At 38.8% G+C, this 20,481-nt stretch overlaps 1 protein-coding gene across 1 annotated transcript in view; it reads right to left on the bottom strand.

The window, feature by feature from the left end:
* LOC121853624 (solute carrier family 23 member 2-like) overlaps positions 1–8,442 on the bottom strand; it is a 161,476-nt gene extending 153,034 nt beyond the window's left edge. The window contains exons 1-2 of the mRNA XM_042347882.1: positions 8,228–8,442; positions 1,184–1,386 (exon numbers count right to left, since the gene is read on the bottom strand). Coding sequence (XP_042203816.1) covers positions 1,184–1,386; positions 8,228–8,427 — 403 coding nt within the window. The 5' untranslated portion in view covers positions 8,428–8,442. The remainder of the gene's footprint in view (positions 1–1,183; positions 1,387–8,227) is intronic.
* Positions 8,443–20,481: the final 12,039 nt, after the last annotated feature.

Raw genomic sequence — 20,481 nt, 5'->3', positions numbered from 1 at the left:
TCTTCTCCGGAAGTACTCAAGTGGTTTGCCAATGAGTTCAGCGTGTTTTGTCTCTAGGTGTCTTTTCAATTTGGACGGCTTAAAAATTTCATTTGGAATAACTTCATTGCAAATCACACACTGAGGCCTTGGTTCTTGTTTGCTCTGTTCACACCTTGCAAAGCCGTACTTAAAAAAATCAGCATTATACTGCCTTGTCCACGACTTATCTTTTTGGCAGGGGATTCAGAAGGGGAGGCAAATGAGGAAGAGATCTCTCCACACTTTCAATTGTAAGGCTCTCTGACTGTTTATCTTTCTCAGATGCATATGTATCTGATGGCTGAGAAGGTACTTTGCTCTTTCTTATAACAAAACGATTTATGGGCCAATCCCTCCTTGCATACCCCTCCTCCGCTCATCCGACGGTAACTACCAAATTAAACACGAAGGCATCCACCAACGCTGGAAAGAGCACTACCATTCGCTGCTCAACCGAGACACCTTTTTTTTTCCACATTCTCGATGTCTACAGATTATTCAAAAGATATTAATATTCTGTGCAAGAGAAACAGTCATTACAAGTTCAAGTACTTTAAATTTGCTCAAGAAAACGTGGGAAGAAAATTTAAATTTTTACATTGGATATTAAGTGATAGTTATTTTTTTGTTTTAATTAAGAATATTATATCCGAGGAACAGGTACTTTAATAGAATTTTATAAATAAGTCAAAGCAATCATGCAGGGGTGGAACTTTAGATTTTTTAATCTTTTGACAACGAACTTGGCAGGATATTGAAAGAAATATCACAGTTAATAAGAAGCAACATAATGACCCAAGGTATCGTAATCTAACCTCACATAACCTAATGAAACCTTACCTACAAAAGGTGGGAGTTAAGGGTCACGTATTTGGCCTCAGCCTTTCCTTAGGGCACCCCTAACATGTTTCTTGGCTATTCCCAGCCTATATCTGTTTGTCCCAAGCAAAGCCTGGCTCTCCCAAGTCCTTTCCTAATTTCGACTTGACTACAAGCTAGTGATGTCTTGGGCGTTTTACAGTCACGTGACTATTGAACAACTTTAACCCTTATCTTTTATAGTTTCTGATGGATTTGATTAGAAAAATATGGTTACCATAGTGAAATTCAGCCTATTTTTTACTTTTTATAATAAAATGGCAACCGTCAACTCTTCCATTACCTGTGAAACCGATGACGACCTGAAAGATAGCAGACACAGCTATGGCGCCTTGAACCTCCCGCATGCGGACCTGCCATACCTCCTCCCGTTCCTCAGTAGTCATGTTGGTCAGCGGCAATTGGTCACAACTCTCAAAGTTGGTGTTGAGGATGGCAATAGTGGGCACCATCAGGCTGAAGGTACCACCCTGCACGATAGGCAGCCTGGGAGATAGGTCATCATTAATGTGATATGGGAAATAAACACATAGAAAATATATATATTCTTAAAAGTAAGCATTAATAAAAAGATAAACTCGCGAAGGATTTGGTCATAACTAATGAAGTATTTTGTTCATTTTAGTAACTGTGGAATTAGTCCGAGAATCGTCAAACAAATTATTAATAGGTCATGTAAAATTACGGTTGCTAAAATTTGACTTTATAGCATGAAAGAAAGAATGTGTGAATCAAAATTTTAGAAATGATTATTATATGTGAAAATTCAATTGAAATATGTCAGGCTTTAATATTGAGTACGATATACCAGTATGAGTACACTCGAGGACTAAAGTCATGATCTCTGGCAATGAGGAAAATCTTAAGTTGATATGTTGTATGATGTTATAAATAAAATAAGATGTTTAATAAGATTAAAAGTAAAAAAAAAATAAAATATGTCTTTAAAAATTACATGCAGTTAAGTACCCATATTGTAGTTAAAATATTTTTCATTGCTCCAGTCAGTTTTTCTGACCATTCAATGGTTCTGTCAAAAGTAAACATTAAAAAAAATTAAAAGTAGGTAAAGGTTTCGGGAAACTGAAGTGTAGTATTTTAAACTGATGAGGTACAGAAAAACTTTGGAGTGTTTTGGAAACATGTTAAGGAGAAAATAAACACATACCAGAATATTTTTAGTGGTGGGAACAATGTGCTAAACCAGAATGCAAGAACTTTTATATAAAATTATGTAAGAGAATGTTGCAAGAAAAATATGGGCTAATTAATTTATTTCAAAGTAGATTAAGAGAACTTTATGAAGAATTTAAATATCTTGATGTGAATTATGAAGAAATAAAGGCAATGAAAACCAGAATAATGAATTCAGGAACAAAATTTGTGAAAGTGTCAAAATAAGATCCAGAATAAAAGACAGAATAGAAGGAGAAAAGCTTTCTCGCCATTTGATCTGTAAAGAAAAGTCAACATACTTACACTTGCATGTATGTCCTGCGTATGCTTTGCTATCACACGGGCTGCAGAAGCTACATGTGAATTAGCTATAGTACAAACTAATGCATCTACAGCCCTACAACAATGTGAATACACTCCAATACCATATAGATTAGTGTTTCGTGCACATCTCAATAATGTGCAGTATTTTTATTTCCCAAATCAAACCAGTGTGATACGGATATGCTAGGATGTAGGTAAACATTTAGTAGTGGAAAGTTATCATATTAGGGTGTGTCATAGGAGGGAAGATCAGCTAAAACTAATGGCCCATCACTTTTTTGGTAGATTTCAGTGTATATGAACAGAAAATAATTTCAGTTTCAATATTTTGCAACCTTTTGCTAGGTAAATTTGAGCGTGAAATTTATCGAAAATCTAACGTACAGCTGCATTAGTGCATTACAATTAAATAGTGAACATTGCTTTCTGACTTCATTCTTTAACAACCCAACTAACAATATTTTTTTCTGTTTCAGATTCTGATGCATTTATAAGTTGATAATATTTGCGATGGCTGCTTGTGTCAGGACGAGGAACCAAAAATCCAGCCATCTCAGTCACTATCTTGGGTCTGGGAGAGAGCTCCTGAAGTCGGAGTTGCCTACATTGAGAGATGCTTTGAGATACGGTGTTTTAATCAGGCAAATCAGTGAAAAGAACCAAAGAACTTACACAAACAAAGACATTGCCAGTGATATGACCAGCTGTCTTGGCACAGTACACTCTGGCTAACGCTCAGTTCAAGCCTCCAGTCATAACAAGTCAGAAGAAGATTAGTGAGAGACTGCTAGCCAGTTGGGAAAAGGCAAGAGATATCTCTCTTGGGAGAGGAAAACTTGCAGTTAAGGACAGCTTTGCCAAGCAACTGGACCAGTTATTTGACATAATTACTTGCAAGTGCCCAATTGTTCTCTGTCCTGAGTTTGGATGCGATCGTGACTGTAAATCCGAGGCCCACATCTCCTGTATTTGCAAGTGTGAACTGAAGATTCCTGTGATCGAACTGGCATTTGTCAAAGCACAGAGAGAGAAGACTGGCAGTATAGGGGCTCTCATGATTTCTAGCCAAGATATTCCGGAGTCCAAGAGACAGGAGGCTGCCACAGAGAGACAAAAGAGGAGAAGAGTTGCCGAGGAAAAGAGACTTGAGAAGGCCCAGGGTGAGGTAAAAAAGGCCGATGATTGGAGTCAAGCTGATTCAGAGTTTAATGACTTCCCCATGGCTGATCCGAGTGCTGACCAGGAGAATGGTGACTTTGTCCCTAACCCAGAAAATAATGATCCCAAACCTTCCAGGCATAAGATTCGAAATAGGAAAGATATCCCGAGCATAGCTCTGGCCAGCATGCGACACCACACTGGTCTCAGAGAAACTGCAGAGATAGCAACAGCTGCCTGGATTGACAGTGGTTTGATAACACCTGATGATGTTTGTATGTATATTCTGTATGCTGTATTTATATAATGCTATGTATATTATGTATGTGCTCCATTTATGTATTATTTATTTAGCCTAGCTAGTAGCGTGTGGCAATGTATTTATCAATGTCCCACATGCTTAATTAATGTGCCTGGCGATGTATGGAAGCTGCTAATGTATCACTTGCCATACGTCGTCTATAGAGCAGTTGACAAGCAGACAGGTTGAAGAGCACTACTCCCCTTGTGTACATATCTCTTATCCAGTAAATCGAACCTACAAAATCTATACAGGTGTTTGTGTTCGCTACTGTATATTGAACTTATTACCCAGAACATTGAACAATGTTCACCTGGTGATAGATCATAACAAAGTAAGGAGTGCTCAGGAGAAACTTGTCAGTAACCTAGAAGAGGAGTTTGATAAGGGGATAAGAGAAAATGGAATCAATTGTTTGTTCTTTGATGGGATAAGGGATGACACTAAAGTGTTCATGAAAGTTGGAGATTCTGACAAGTTGTTCCCTGCCATGGTGAAGGAGGAACACTACTCCTGCTGCAGTGAACCAGGAGGGAAGTATTTGTGGCATTTCACTCCAGAGAAAGATGACATCAGGAAACCAGCTGAGATAGTGGCAGATAACATTGTGAACTGGCTCAGAGAGAGGAACGTAGACCAGACCCTGCAGGCCATTGGAGGGGACAGCACCAACACGAACACAGGGTGGCAAGGGGGGTCATACAGTGGATAGAGCGGAAGATTGGGAGGAAGCTGGTCTGGATTGTTTGTGACCTCCACACCAACGAGTTGCCACTCAGACATCTGATCCAGGAGCTGGATGGCAAGACTCTTTCAAACAACAGATGGTCTGGTCCTCTTGGCAAGATGCTGGACTCTGCCACTGAGTTAGAAATAAATCCGAGCTTTGAAAAAAAAGTTGGCCCTCCACTCGTTGAGCTTGCACATACTGTCATTGACGACCTGAGTACTGACCAGTACTATGGTTACATGATTTGCAGTGCCATCAAAACTGGGGTCATGCCTGATAGACTTGCTTACCTGCAGATAGGTCCAGTCTCACATTCTAGGTGGCTCACAACGGCTCTCAGGTTCTGCAGAATTTGGGTCGCTCATCATAAACTGAAAGGGAACCAGCTTCACAACCTGAGACTTATTGTCCAATTCATCGTGAGTGTCTACTTGCCAAATTGGTTCAACACCAAGGTCAAGTCATCGTTCTCCGAAGGTCCGAGGCATGTTCTCTTCCAGCTTGAGCTCCTGAGGAGTCAGCCAAGGAAGGTTGTTCAGATTGTGGAGCAGACTGTGAGGAGATCTTCCTGGTATGCTCATCCCGAGGCAGTTCTGCAGACAATGCTCTGCAGTAAGGATGAGGAGGAGAGAAGAGTGGCAGTCAAAAAGATCTTGGATATGAGACTTATGAGAGGATCTGGGCATGACGAATCAGTTGGTGACGATTCCTTCAGGGTCAGGAAGACTCCTGAAGTCAATCTAGGTGCCAAGACCCTCACTGATCTCATAGATCTGGATAACATCCAGGCTGGCAGTGAGCCCCTCTACCTGCAGCCTCACCAATGTTCAAGTCAGAGCTTTCCTGGACAACCCCATGCATGTCCCTGCCTGGCCCTCGCACACCCAGAGTATAGAGCGTTGTGTACAGCAAGTGAGCGAGGCCAGCAGTCACGTGTACAGCCAGGAGAGGAGGGAAGGCTACATCCGAGCTCAGGTGGTCAGCAGGGAGGTGATGAGTAGAAACAGAAGCAAGAAAGACATGTTCTCTATGGTGTGCAGCAACACCGGGTCGTAGTAGTAAAACCGGTTTTTGTATTTGATGATTTTGTTTTCTAAAGGAATATTAAATTTAATAAATGTGTCAAGATCATTCGTTTCACTATTCTGGATCATTTTCATCCTAATAAATTAACCTGATACATTTACTTTACTTTAAATAAGCTATTTAGTGGTGTTGGTAAAAGGATGGGAATACTGAATTTTCATAAGATTTCAAGTTAAAATTTACCTAGCAAAAATGAAAACTTTTCTAATCTGAAGATATCACATGATTCTGCACATAGAACTACATCATTAATACCATGGGCCGATTTTTCAAACTCAAAAAAAAAAAATTCGCCTCCGTATGACACACCCTATTATCATATAGCACCAGGCTATTGTGAAATTAACAGTAATACAATCACAACCTTGCTTTTTCGCCATTACCTTGCATACCATTTTTCTTGAATATGATTTTCAGCAGCATTCATATTGTATCTGATAAGCTTAAACTTCTATCTTATATTAATGAAACAGTTTCCTGCTTTACAGGATTCTCTTCCAATATATTTATCTACCGGTATAATCCTACCTGGTTTCTTTATACTTATCATATTTATCAGTTCCTTGATTGTTATGATAATTTGTTACGGAAAGATTTCTTCTAGGTGCACAATAATTTCTAAGAGGACTTTTCGGAAGGAATTGCAGCAGCATGTGCAAGAAAGAAAGGTTTAGCTAAAGCACATTTTATTTTAACAAGGTTAGGTACACCTAGGATTTAAACTGTGAGGACTCGGTTGGAGGTGGAAGAGCGGTGGAACAGCACCATTTGCATTATATAAATTTTCACCCAAATGTATAATTTCAAATTATTCTCTAAAGATATTCAACAATGATTCGGTACTTATTTATGTTATACATGCTGAGTCCATCACTTCATCAGGAGTCAGGCGAGGTCAAGCTACTAAGCGCAGCAGCCTGCTGGCCGACTTTTCTTCTCACGGTCGCAGAGAGCAGACTCTTATCACTAGTTACCCAGTGAACACCTCACTTACTGTACTCATATATAAGTGCACCCAAGACACTTCCCCTGGTAGAGAGGGCATAATATACTCTCAACCGAACTAAGTACCTGTGAAACTAAATTTTTCTACAATAAAGAAAAAAAACAGCAAAGTGTTTACTTCAGCCCATCTACTTAAGAGTTCCAGAACTAATTTAAAACAATTAATATAATACCAAAAGAGCTACGACAATTATTATTATTATTATTATTGTTATTGTTATTATTATTGTTATTGTTATTACAGTACTATTACTATTACTATTATTATCATTTTCTTTGTCTTTGTCATTATTATTATTATTATTAATATTATTATCATCATTATTATTTTTATTATTATTACTATTATCATTATTATTGTTAGTAGTAGTAGTTGACGAAGTAGAAGTAGTATTATTGTTATTATTATTATTATTATTATTATCATTTTTATTATTACTACTATTACTATTACTGTTACTATTACTGTTACTATTACTGTTACTATTACTGTTACTATTATTATTGTTATTATTATTTTATTATTATTATTTTTTTATTATTATTATTATGTTATTATAATTATTATTTTATTATTATTATTTTATTATTATTATTATTTTATTATTATTATTTTATTATTATTATTTTATTATTATTATTATTTTATTATTATTATTATTTTATTATTATTATTATTTTATTATTATTATTATTATTATTATTATTATTATTATTATTATTATTATTATTATTATTATTTTATTATTATTATTATTTTATTATTATTATTATGTTATTATTATTATTTTATTATTATTATAATTATTAGTTTCTGGCCTTCATGCCTCAGAGACTCAATAGTGTATTCAAAGCAGGCAGTTCCTACACAAAACGTCATCGATTATTCTCTTCCTTTCCTTGAAATAAAAACCTATTTATCTAGACGTCTTTAATGAACTCCCTGGCAACGATTTATACACAATATTCTCGTCTACTCTTTAAATTATTTCATTCATTTCGGTTATTTACTTTTCCTTTCGCGCCACTTTAACCAATATTTCGTCCGTTGTGTCATATTGTATATCATCGTAGGTGTAAAGATATTTTTCTGCTGTGTACACACAGTGGTATGACGAAAAATATGGAATCACAAACAAATGTAACAAAGTGTCTTAGAAACTTATCAGGTCACTGATGATGAGGAGAACTGAGGTCTCATCTAATAACTGATAAAGTAAACTTAAAGGGTCTAATCTAACAACTGGTAAAGTACACAAAAATAGCCTCTTTTAATAACTGGTAAAGTAGACTAAAAGAGCCCCACCTAACGTCTGATAAAGTGAAATATATGAGCCTCACCTAATTACCGGTAAATTAGACTAAAAAGAGCACCACCTAACATCTGAGAAAGTGGACTAAATGAGCCTCACCTAACAACTGATAAAGTAAAACTGAAAGACCCTCACCTAACAATTGGTAGACTAAATTAGTGTCACCTAACTGATAAATTAGCCTAAAACAGTCTCACATAACTGGTGAAGTACTGTTGACTAATGTAGTCTCACCTGGTACCAAAGGAGGCTTGTAAGAGAGTGATGATGCCAGAGACGAAGATGGTGGTAGATACTATCTGGCCTCGGACTGGGTCACTGTCATCGATGCATAAGAGGGGCGTCAGGATAAGGGGAACGCTGATGGTGCCAATAACCATAGTCAAGTAGTGCTGCAAGATAGTGATGAAGAAGAAGATGGTGCCAATAATCATAACAAGTAGTGCTGCAAGATAGTGATGAAGACGATGATGGTGCCAATAATCATATCAAGTAGTGCTGCAAGATAGTGATGAAGATGATGAGGGTGCCAATAACCATAGTCAAGTAGTGCTGCAAGATAGTGATGAAGACGATGATGGTGCCAATCCATAGTCAAGTAGTGCTGCAAGATAGTGATGAAGACGATGATGGTGCCAATAATCATAACAAGTAGTGCTGCAAGATAGTGATGAAGATGATAAGGGTGCCAACAACCAAAATCAAGTAGTGCTGCAAGATAGTGATGAAGACGATGATGGTGCCAATAATCATATCAAGTAGTGCTGCAAGATAGTGATGAAGATGATGAGGGTGCCAATCCATAGTCAAGTAGTGCTGCAAGATAGTGATGAAGACGATGATGGTGCCAATAATCATAACAAGTAGTGCTGCAAGATAGTGATGAAGATGATGAGGGTGCCAATAACCATAGTCAAGTAGTGCTGCAAGATAGTGATGAAGATGATGATGGTGCCAATAACCATAGTCAAGTAGTGCTGCAAGATAGTGATGAAGACGATGATGGTGCCAATAATCATATCAAGTAGTGCTGCAAGATAGTGATGAAGATGATGAGGGTGCCAATAACCATAGTCAAGTAGTGCTGCAAGATAGTGATGAAGATGATGATGGTGCCAATAACCATAGTCAAGTAGTGCTGCAAGATAGTGATGAAGATGATGAGGGTGCCAATAACCATAGTCAAGTAGTGCTGCAAGATAGTGATGAAGATGATGATGGTGCCAATAACCATAGTCAAGTAGTGCTGCATGATAATGATGAAGACGATGATGGTGCCAATAATCATATCAAGTAGTGCTGCAAGATAGTGATGAAGATGATGAGGGTGCCAATAACCATAGTCAAGTAGTGCTGCAAGATAGTGATATGATGGTGATGCAAGATAGTGATGAATATGATGAGGGTGCCAATAACCATAGTCAAGTAGTGCTGCAAGATAGTGATGAAGATGATGATGGTGCCAATAACCATAGTCAAGTAGTGCTGCAAGATAGTGATGAAGATGATGAGGGTGCCAATAACCATAGTCAAGTAGTGCTGCAAGATAGTGATGAAGATGATGATGGTGCCAATAACCATAGTCAAGTAGTGCTGCATGATAATGATGAAGACGATGATGGTGCCAATAATCATATCAAGTAGTGCTGCAAGATAGTGATGAAGATGATGAGGGTGCCAATAACCATAGTCAAGTAGTGCTGCAATATAGTGATGAAGACGATGATGGTGCCAATCCATAGTCAAGTAGTGCTGCAAGATAGTGATGAAGACGATGATGGTGCCAGTTATCATATCAAGTAGTGCTGCAAGATAGTGATGAAGATGATGAGGGTGCCAATAACCATAGTCAAGTAGTGCTGCAAGATAATGATGATGATGATGGTGCCAATAACCATAGTCAAGTAGTGCTGCAAGATAGTGATGAAGAATGATGATGGTGCCAATAACCATAGTCAAGTAGTGCTGTAAGATAGTGATGAAGATGATGAGGGTGCCAATAACCATAGTCAAGTAGTGCTGCAAGATAGTGATGAAGATGATGATGGTGCCAATAACCATAGTCAAGTAGTGCTGCAAGATAGTGATGAAGATGATGAGGGTGCCAATAACCATAGTGAAGTAGTGCTGCACGATAGTGATGAAGATGATGATGGTGCCAATAACCATAGTCAAGTAGTGCTGCAAGATAGTGATGAAGATGATGAGGGTGCCAATAACCATAGTCAAGTAGTGCTGCAAGATAGTGATGAATGATGAATAGTCAAGTAGTGCTGCAAGATAGTGATGAAGATGATGAGGGTGCCAATAACCATAGTCAAGTAGTGCTGCAGATGATGAGTGATGAGTAGACGATGATGGTGCCAATAATCATACAAGTAGTGCTGCAACATAGTGATGAAGATGATGAGGGTGCCAATAACCATAGTCAAGTAGTGCTGCAAGATAGTGATGAAGACGATGATGGTGCCAATAATCATAACAAGTAGTGCTGCAACATAGTGATGAAGATGATGAGGGTGCCAATAACCATAGTCAAGTAGTGCTGCAAGATAGTGATGAAGACGATGATGGTGCCAATAATCATAACAAGTAGTGCTGCAACATAGTGATGAAGATGATGAGGGTGCCAATAACCATAGTCAAGTAGTGCTGCAAGATAGTGATGAAGACGATGATGGTGCCAATAATCATAACAAGTAGTGCTGCAACATAGTGATGAAGATGATGAGGGTGCCAATAACCATAGTCAAGTAGTGCTGCAAGATAGTGATGAAGACGATGATGGTGCCAATAATCATAACAAGTAGTGCTGCAACATAGTGATGAAGATGATGAGGGTGCCAATAACCATAGTCAAGTAGTGCTGCAAGATAGTGATGAAGACGATGATGGTGCCAATAATCATAACAAGTAGTGCTGCAACATAGTGATGAAGATGATGAGGGTGCCAATAACCATAGTCAAGTAGTGCTGCAAGATAGTGATGAAGACGATGATGGTGCCAGTTATCATATCAAGTAGTGCTGCAAGATAGTGATGAAGATGATGAGGGTGCCAATAACCATAGTCAAGTAGTGCTGCAAGATAATGATGATGATGATGGTGCCAATAACCATAGTCAAGTAGTGCTGCAAGATAGTGATGAAGACGATGATGGTGCCAATAACCATAGTCAAGTAGTGCTGCAAGATAGTGATGAAGATGATGAGGGTGCCAATAACCATAGTCAAGTAGTGCTGCAAGATAGTGATGAAGATGATGATGGTGCCAATAACCATAGTCAAGTAGTGCTGCAAGATAGTGATGAAGATGATGAGGGTGCCAATAACCATAGTCAAGTAGTGCTGCACGATAGTGATGAAGATGATGATGGTGCCAATAACCATAGTCAAGTAGTGCTGCAAGATAGTGATGAACAGGGAGAAGGTAGCACCCACCATGGTCAAGGTAGTGAAGCAGGTGGTGATGGTGTTTTTATATTAAAGCTTCGAGGGAATAAGTTAGGTAGGGTCCCCCAATAGGTTAGGGATAAATATGGTAAAACACACACACACACTCTCACATACACCCACACCCACACACACACCCACACAGGAGTATCCGAAAAAACAGATTTTCACCGTCTTATTATATACGTACAGTATGCTTCAGTTTAAGTGAAAAGGCAATATAGCCGAAGCCCACCTTAACATTGGTGTATTTTTAAATTTAATCTTTTCAATAAAGGGGAGTTGATTATGATAAATTAAAACTGCTCTGGGGTAAGCACTATTGGCTAGATTCACTTTAAACTTTTCAAGAATATAAGATCTGCCCATGCATCAAAGAAAACGGAACCTTTCGGAGCTCGTGACGTCACCTGTGCTTACCTCTCTCTCTCTGGCTGACATCACATAATCCTGAGACTAAATTCGGTAATTGTCATTTCTATTTAATTTCTGGAAAAATTTTTCATAGTCGCTATTTTATATGTGTACAATTACCAGTATCAATATACAGTATATTCTATATTATAACAATAATCACCACCAATACCATTACTGCAGGAAACAAAGTCTAATTAATTAAAATCAGTGAGATCAGCAATTAGTTTTTCTCATATATCCTACACAATTATTTCGGCTCTCTTTGTGCTAAATCCATAGCTATCCTAACTATTTTAGCTGAACATATGCTTAGACTCGCCTTACAGGAACACTTAACTAATGTATCAATAAATTAATACCGAATAAATGCTGAATTCTATCCTATACTTAATACCCTAACTTATAAAATACTAGCCAAGGTCTAGACTCTAGAGAATCCATATACTTTCTAGACCTTGGTACTAGCATAGCCTAATTAATCATATAATTTAATGTTTGTAGTCTGCAAAAGGGTCATGACCGCAAACAACCACAATACAATATGAGAGTTTACAGGGTATATTAGATGACGAAAAATTTTGCTACCTCCACGCCCATTGATAACCAGTTGATGTGAAAATACGCACATGAAAATTATGTATTCAAACACAATCTAAGGTAATGATAAGAGTCATTTAAAAACTTGCAAAAGTAAAACTGACACTCCTCCTTTGAAATATATGTAAAAGCTATTCTAAATTGTTTTGGAATACGTTTATTTTCGGACACGCATTAGGCTACATTGTGTTATAACACTCCTATTTTTATGTTGTTGCTGAAATATTATAGGCTTACCTTTTGAACATGGCAACTGTAATTTTTTTGTATTTCTCCATTCTTAATCCTTACATAAGTTCTTGGTACTGGTAGTCCAAGCAGTGTAGCCTATATTTTAAGTTCTCCTGAAATGCACTTGCCTCAAACTGCATATTTGAGCATTTTCAGTCTTTACAAAATCTTTCCTCTTGCACAAGTGAATCCATCTTTTTCTAAGTTCTTTATCCTTCAGAAAGCAATGGGAAGTTATAACATCCCTGTTTCTAATTTGTGATAAACATCCCAAAGCTGAGCAAGTACTCGGCATGCTTTTTGTTGTTGTTGAATTTCTGGGAACAAGTGACGTCATGAGCTTCGAAAGGTTCCGTTTTCTTTGATTAGTGAGTATACTACTTCTATTCTACATAGACTGTAGTGATTTACATATCAACTGTTACCCCTTCCTTTTGCAGGCTCTAGGCTACATTTATTATTGTAAATATAGTGGAGGGCACTAAAACTTTGGATCTACATTCAAGGAACAAAAATCTTTTATATACTGTACAGTTATTTGCAGATTTACATATCTAACTGTTACCAGCTAAATACTTTAAACATTTACTTTGGACAGGACGTGTGTATTTACCCCAGTGAGAAGGCTTGCTTTCTGGTGCCTGTCTGGGGGTAATACACACGACCTTTACACGACAGTTGTATCAAGTTATTACATATTTCCATTAATTTCACTCATACAAAGAATCCCAAATAATTCACAATTTTCATAATAAACCCTTGTGGGTTCCATATTTTGGTTCCCCGGGCGTCATACAAGTTGAGGACCACTGCTAAAAACATTGGGTTACATATGCATGCCCAAACTCACTCATGAGGAGGTTAACCGCCAGGTTGGATGCAGACAGGGTAGTAATTAACGCTCGAAGTCGTTGTATATGCTCCTCCTAGGAATCACGAAAGGTTCCGTTTTCTTTGATTAGTGAGTATACCTTGTATTCTATAGACTAGTGGACCCCTTCCTTTTGCAGGCTCTAGGCTACATTTATTATTGTAAATATAGTGGAGGGCACTAAAACTTTGGATCTACATTCAAGGAACAAAAATCTTTTATATACTGTACAGTTATTTGCAGATTTACATATCTAACTGTTACCAGCTAAATACTTTTAACATTTACTTTGGACAGGACGTGTGTATTTACCCCAGTGAGAAGGCTTGCTCTCTGGTGCCTGTCTGGGGGTAATACACACGACCTTTACACGACAGTTGTATCAAGTTATTACATATTTCCATTAATTTCACTCATACAAAGAATCCCAAATAATTCACAATTTTCTAATAAACCCTTGTGGGTTCCATACTTTGGTTCCCCAGGCGTCATACAAGTTGAGGACCACTGCTATAAACATATGCATGCCCAAACTCACTCATGAGGAGGTTAACCGCCAGGTTGGATGCAGACAGGGTAGTAATTAACGCTCGAAGTCGTTGTATATGCTCCTCCCAGGAATCACTCCAGATGACGAGGTCGTCCAGGTAGACCCGAACACCAGGCAAGTTAGCCGTCAGGAGATTCATCAGGCACTGGAAGGTCCCAGGGACATTCCTCACGTCAAACGGGAGAACCATAAACTCGAAGAGTCCAGATGGAGTGACGAAGGCAGAGACCAGCTTTGCTCGCTCCATAAGGGGGACTTGATAGCAATCCTGCAGCAGATCCAGCTTGGAGACAGCCCGCGGGTCCCAGGTCGTCAATAATATCATCCATCCGGGGAAGTGGAAAAGAATCTGGCATGGTGACACTATTTACCTTACGGTAGTTGACGCAAAGGCGGAAGGCCCCACTGGACTTAGGAACCGGGACCACTGGCGATGCTTAAGGAATCAAACTTGGACGGATCAGGCCCTTCCCCTGTAGTCGTTTTACCTCCGCTTGTATCAATTCCCTCTTCTCGGCATTGGGGTGATAAGGTGCTTACCATATTGAATGGGTTCCTTGGGTGTCCACGTCATGTTGCAGTAAGGGACATAATCGATGTGTATCTCCAAATATGTCCTGATGCTCCTGTAGAGGACAAGTAATATCGGCCGCCTGGGCGACAGGCAAGTGTACAAGTTTATCATTGCGACCCATCAAGACTTCAGTATTAGATAATTTGGATCTGACAAAAAGAGAAGGGCCATCATCACTCCCTTCTTTGTTACCTGTGCTACATTATCTTTGTTAATCACATCCAACTCATGTCTATCCCACAATGGTACTTCTTCAAGAGGTTTTTTGCACCTCTTTAGGATTTCAATGACATAATTAACATTCCCAACTCGTTATTCTACATTAACTACTCGATAAGGACCAGAGTACTGGGACTGAAGAGGTTGCTTTGGCAAGGGTAACAGGGCACCTTATTAAATTTATCAAACATATTTTTTATACTCTCCTGAGCCTTAGCCAGGTAAGCATGAGCATCTTTAACAGCTATCTCTAGGTACTCCTTAAATTTAAGAACATGCAGCTATTGGAACGCCATCCTTTTCATTTAGCCATAAATCAATTGAAAAGGTGGTAAATCCTAAACTTTCCTGTACACTTTCACTCACAGAGAACAACAAAAGATCAATGCCTTCATCACAGTCCTGACCTGTCTCTAAGTAAAATGCTTTAATCAAGTTTTGCGGAGTGGTGAAAACGCTCAATTAATCATTGGCTTTGAGAGTGGAAAGCCGTCGTACGACAATGACAGACTCCCAAGATTTTCTTTACCTGATCGAACAACCCAGAGGTAGAATTTGACCCTTGATCCGACTGCACAGTGGCAGGCAGACAAACCTGTGTGAAAAACTTGATCATGGCCCGAACAATAGTTTTCGTGGTAGTATTCCAGAGGGGAATGGACTCGAGATACTGGATAGCAGCATCAATGATGGTTAGCATGAACTGATGACCTCGTCTAGTCTTGGGTAACGGTCCCACACAATCTATGACTTTACTGAAAGGTTCTTCTACAACGGGGATAGAGTGAAGAGGAGCGAGTTTGGTGATCATGCCAGATTTACCTTTAACCTGGCAAGTGTGGCAGGTCCTACAGTATGTTCAAGCTTTTGCCAGAAAAAATGAGAGAGAATCATAATGTATGTCTTTCGTACACACCCGCAAGGGCTTCGGAATGACTATCTGTTGGACGGTCTCCCAAAGGTGATCTACTTGGGCCGTTAACGGACTAAGCTTAGGCATGAACAGCCCAGACGTGAAGTAAAACCAATCAGGGAAATTAACCAAAACAGATTCACCAATAATGCAATCGGAGTGCTGTTTTAAACCGTAATCACGAGACTGCTCTTAAATGAATTTAGCTCTAGTGATGGGAGAATTCCTAAAACTGATGACATTAGGACATGAAGTATCGTCTTGAACTCGTAGCGTGGAATTTAAGTCGTAAGGGGTCTTATTAAAGAATTTAACTAGATAATAATCATTCGAAAAGGAATTTCACTATCACAAGACTCATCGACTGGTTAATTGAATTAATCTTAGTTATATGGGTCTCCGGCACTTTACGCACAAGTAAGAAAAGGCTTAGGAAATTTAATTTCTAATTCCTGAGTTATATTATCACAAGTGGGTCTGGCGGAAACTACAAGGCAAGGTGACACTTGGTCTCCGGCAAGATCGTTGCCTTTTACGACTGAGATACCAGCGACTGGTAGACTCTTGACTACTGCTATGGACTCATACTGAGAGACAAAGGCACAATTAAGGGAAACTTTACACATGGGATATCTAACACTTCCAGGTAAACCTGATAAAATCAGTCTCATTCGTATAACTGGTGTTTGTAAAACAATAACAGGGAGAAAGGGCTAAACTAATTCCTGATGGGATAGGAGACATTGCGAGTAAAATGGTCTAAATGGAGGTGATACACAAGCAGGGACAACTCCAGAATGTGTGCGCACTGAATCAAGTTAGCACTGGTACGAGGGTCAAATAATTCCATTGTATTAGGGACAACACTGATGTGGAGGACAGGTCTGCCGTCTGCTTTGGCCAGAGGAATTGTATCTAACGACGATTTTCTACATTTGGCTATGACATTACCAGTTTGTTTACAATAACGGCAAAATACACTATTCCTCTCACCAGAAACATCAGCTTTACTACTCTCCAGAACAGTGTCCACATCTGAAACTGACGAGACAGGTTGAGAAAAGATCCCCGAGGCATCCAGCAGTGCAGACCTATATATGGTAGCCCGCTCCTTATGTAAACTTAAATGGGTTATTGATATACTTCGGTTGAGAGGACTGAAATATCTGTACCCGTGCTCTGTGAAAATTATCAATATTAATTAGAGAGAAATGATCAGCAGCAGGCTCAGCTGTGGCCAAGGTGTGGAACCCACGCTCATCTATATGAGCTCGCACCCTTGCAGGGATACAATGCTTGAATTTTACGAATATGAACAATTCTAATAATTATCCGGGCCAGAGGGGAGACAACTCGTTCTCGACCCACTTTCGATACAGAAGCTGCTTCTTCCAGAAGAACTAGAAAATGTTTGTTTGTCGGCTTTCTAGCAGTTGTAAAACTTGCAGATAAGGTCTGGGAACTCACTGATATGCATTAAGCATTGTAGTTTTGACTACTTCGTAGTCCACAAACTGAGCGGCGTCTAATGTACCAAATAGCTCCTGAGCTCTCTCCACAACAGAACTGAGTGCCAACAATACCCATTTATCCACAGGTTAATCATGAAGCTTAGCTGTTCCTCCTCAAAAACTTTTGGTACAGTCAGCCAAAAAGTTGTCTGTGTTCCGAACCCCGTAAATATTCGAGTTGACGTGGACCATACGGTGTGGGGGGTTATGGTAGGGTAGTGGAGGACGAGAGTGGTTTAGTTATTGTTAATAATGTAGTATAGTATTTTATCGCAACATAAAGGTGCCAATTGTGATATTACACATGATGTTACATCTGTAATATATATTGAAATGTATTGTCAACATAAAACAGCCTATAACATGTTAGAAGCGTCAGCAGCAATGACAACGTGGTACCCCGCCCCCTGCTCACCTTGCTACCACACTCCCTCCCCCGGGTATCAGGGATTGGAGAACTTATCACGGAATTAACATCGGAATGAAAGACAGAGCGCTGAGTTTTTAATGTATGTTTATTCTCATAACAGAACAGGATATACAGACCATGTCTGGTATTACATGGAAACTTGCAAATGTAGTTCCGATTTTCAAAAAGGGTGATAAATCAATAGCATCAAATTACCGTCCCATTAGTCTCACGTCAATCATAGGCAAGTTGCTAGAGTCAATTATTGCTACAAAAATCAGAAGCCACCTTGAAACATTCAACTTAATTCATTCTTCTCAGCACGGGTTCACCCAGGGACGTTCTTGTCTCCACAAATTTGCTTAGCTTTTCTCAGAAGTATATGAAGCGGTAGATAATGATAAGTCATATGATATAATTTATTTAGATTTCAGTAAAGCATTCGATAGAGTCCCTCATGAGAGATTGATAAGGAAGGTAGAAGCACATGGAATAGGTGGATCAGTATTAAAATGGATTAGGTCATGGTAAACTGGTAGGAAACAAAGAGTCAGCATAAATGGATTAAAGTCAGACTGGGGTGCGGTCAAAAGCGGAGTTCCCCAGGGATCTGTATTAGGCCCTCTGCTGTTTGTTATATTCATTAATGATCTTGATTTAGGCATAACTAGTAGGATTAGTAAATTTGCGGATGATACCAAAATGGGGAGAGTGATAAATTCAGACAGTGACTTTGAACACCTTCAAAGAAATCTAGATACCTTACATGAGTGGTCAGTAGACTGGCAAATGAATTTTAATACTGATAAATGCAAGGTACTACAGATAGGAAAGACGAATACAAACGTTAAGTATAAACTAGGTAACACGGAAATAGAAAACTCAGTTTGTGAAAAAGATCTAGGTGTATTTGTTAGCAACGACTTGAAACCTAGAAAACAATGTATTAGCGTTCGCAACAAGGCAAACAGGATTCTTGGGTTCATATCTAGGTCTGTGAGTAACAGAACTGCTGACGTTATCTTGAAACTTTACCTAGCATTAGTGAGGCCACACATGGATTATGCGGTTCAGTTCTGGTGTCCTTATTATAGAATGGACATAGATTCTTTGGAGAGAGTACAAAGAAGAATGACAAAAATGATCCATAATATTAGAAACCTTCCATATGAAGAAAAGACTGAAAAGCTTGGGCTTACATTCATTAGAGGCGTAGAGTTAGGGGAGATATGATAGAGGTGTACAAGTGGGTAAGTGGGATTAACAAGGGTAAAATGGAAGATGTTCTGAAGCTCAGTAATAACGAAATAACTAGAACAAATGGCTTTAAATTAGATAAATTCCGATTCAGAAAGGATATAGGCAAGCACTGGTTTGGTAATAGAGTTGTGGATATGTGGAATAGGCTACCGAGTGCTATAGTAGGATCGGGGACGCTAGGGAGCTTCAATACGAAGTTGGATAGGCACATGGAAGTGCTGGGATGGGGATTTAGAATATAGTTAAAAGTCTACCCAGATCCCAACAGGTAACAACAATAAAAAAAACAAAGACAATCGGACTATAAAAGGGTAGACAAAGGATGCGAGTTTTCGTTGTGTATAATAGAGTACCATAAATCCCTTAACAAAATATTCAGCTTATAAATTACCCTTAACCAAACTTAACCTAAACATTAACAGTATATACATAATAATAAAACATAAAACAATCTTGAAGCAAGTGGACGTGGGGGAGGCAATACAAGATACAAATACTTAAGTGAGGAGCTGAGATGGCTGACGAGTAAGGCTGAGTATTGTAGAAGACGGTAGGTAGTCACTGCACCGTAGGTTTAGAGGATAGATGATCCTGTGGTCACTTCCCAGAGCCAAGTCTCTCTCCTCGAATTGGAGCTCACAAAGAAGACTTGGAGGAAGTGACGCAACAACCAGGATATGGAGAAGGGAAACCCCGGAGTGTTAACTAAGACGAGTCATACTCGTGTCTCGTCCCTAGATGGCGTTGCTCGTGGTGCTGGGTAGGTAGATCAAGACAATAGATGGCGTGGTTCGTAGTGCTGGGTGGAGGGGTTCGTAACAATATATATATATATATATATATATATATATATATATATATATATATATATATATATATATATATATATATATATATATATATATATATCATGTAAATCCACAATGAAAACGTGGATAAGCTAAATCTTGATAAAATCACACGGGAAAATGGAAACAACGGAGCACCTTAGCTTTCGTCTTTATTCAAGACATCTTCAGAGGCAACTGAAGGTATTAGGTAATGACCCTACTAATTTTTAAAAAAAGCACCGCAACGGTCGGAAGTCAGGTCAGAGGGTAAGGTGCCCCAACCTTCTCACCTGGTTACAAATCTTCTTAATTACAAAATTGTCCAGTTTGTACATGCCATTACTCAAATTCATGTTGACTGCTTCGGTATGTTTAATGAGACTAGATTCTATAATATTCCTACTGTCAATTGAATTACAAGGTAATATTGAGGAGGCATTATCCCAGTCAATGCAATGCTTATTATCCCTCAGATGAACAACAGAGCATTGGATTCCTGGCCTTCCTAACACTATATTTATGTTGTTTAAGTCTAGTTACAAGATCTTTACCTGTCTGGCCTAAATAAAACATATTACATTCCTTGCAAGGAACTTTATAAATGCAACCAATTGTGTTGTTGGGGGAGTTCTTGATTAACATTTGTTTAACAGT

Source organism: Homarus americanus, unplaced genomic scaffold (assembly GCF_018991925.1).
Source record: "Homarus americanus isolate GMGI-L3 unplaced genomic scaffold, GMGI_Hamer_2.0 scaffold4896, whole genome shotgun sequence".
NCBI classification, from domain to species: Eukaryota; Metazoa; Arthropoda; class Malacostraca; order Decapoda; family Nephropidae; genus Homarus; species Homarus americanus.
This window is presented reverse-complemented; position numbering and strand designations above follow the sequence as displayed.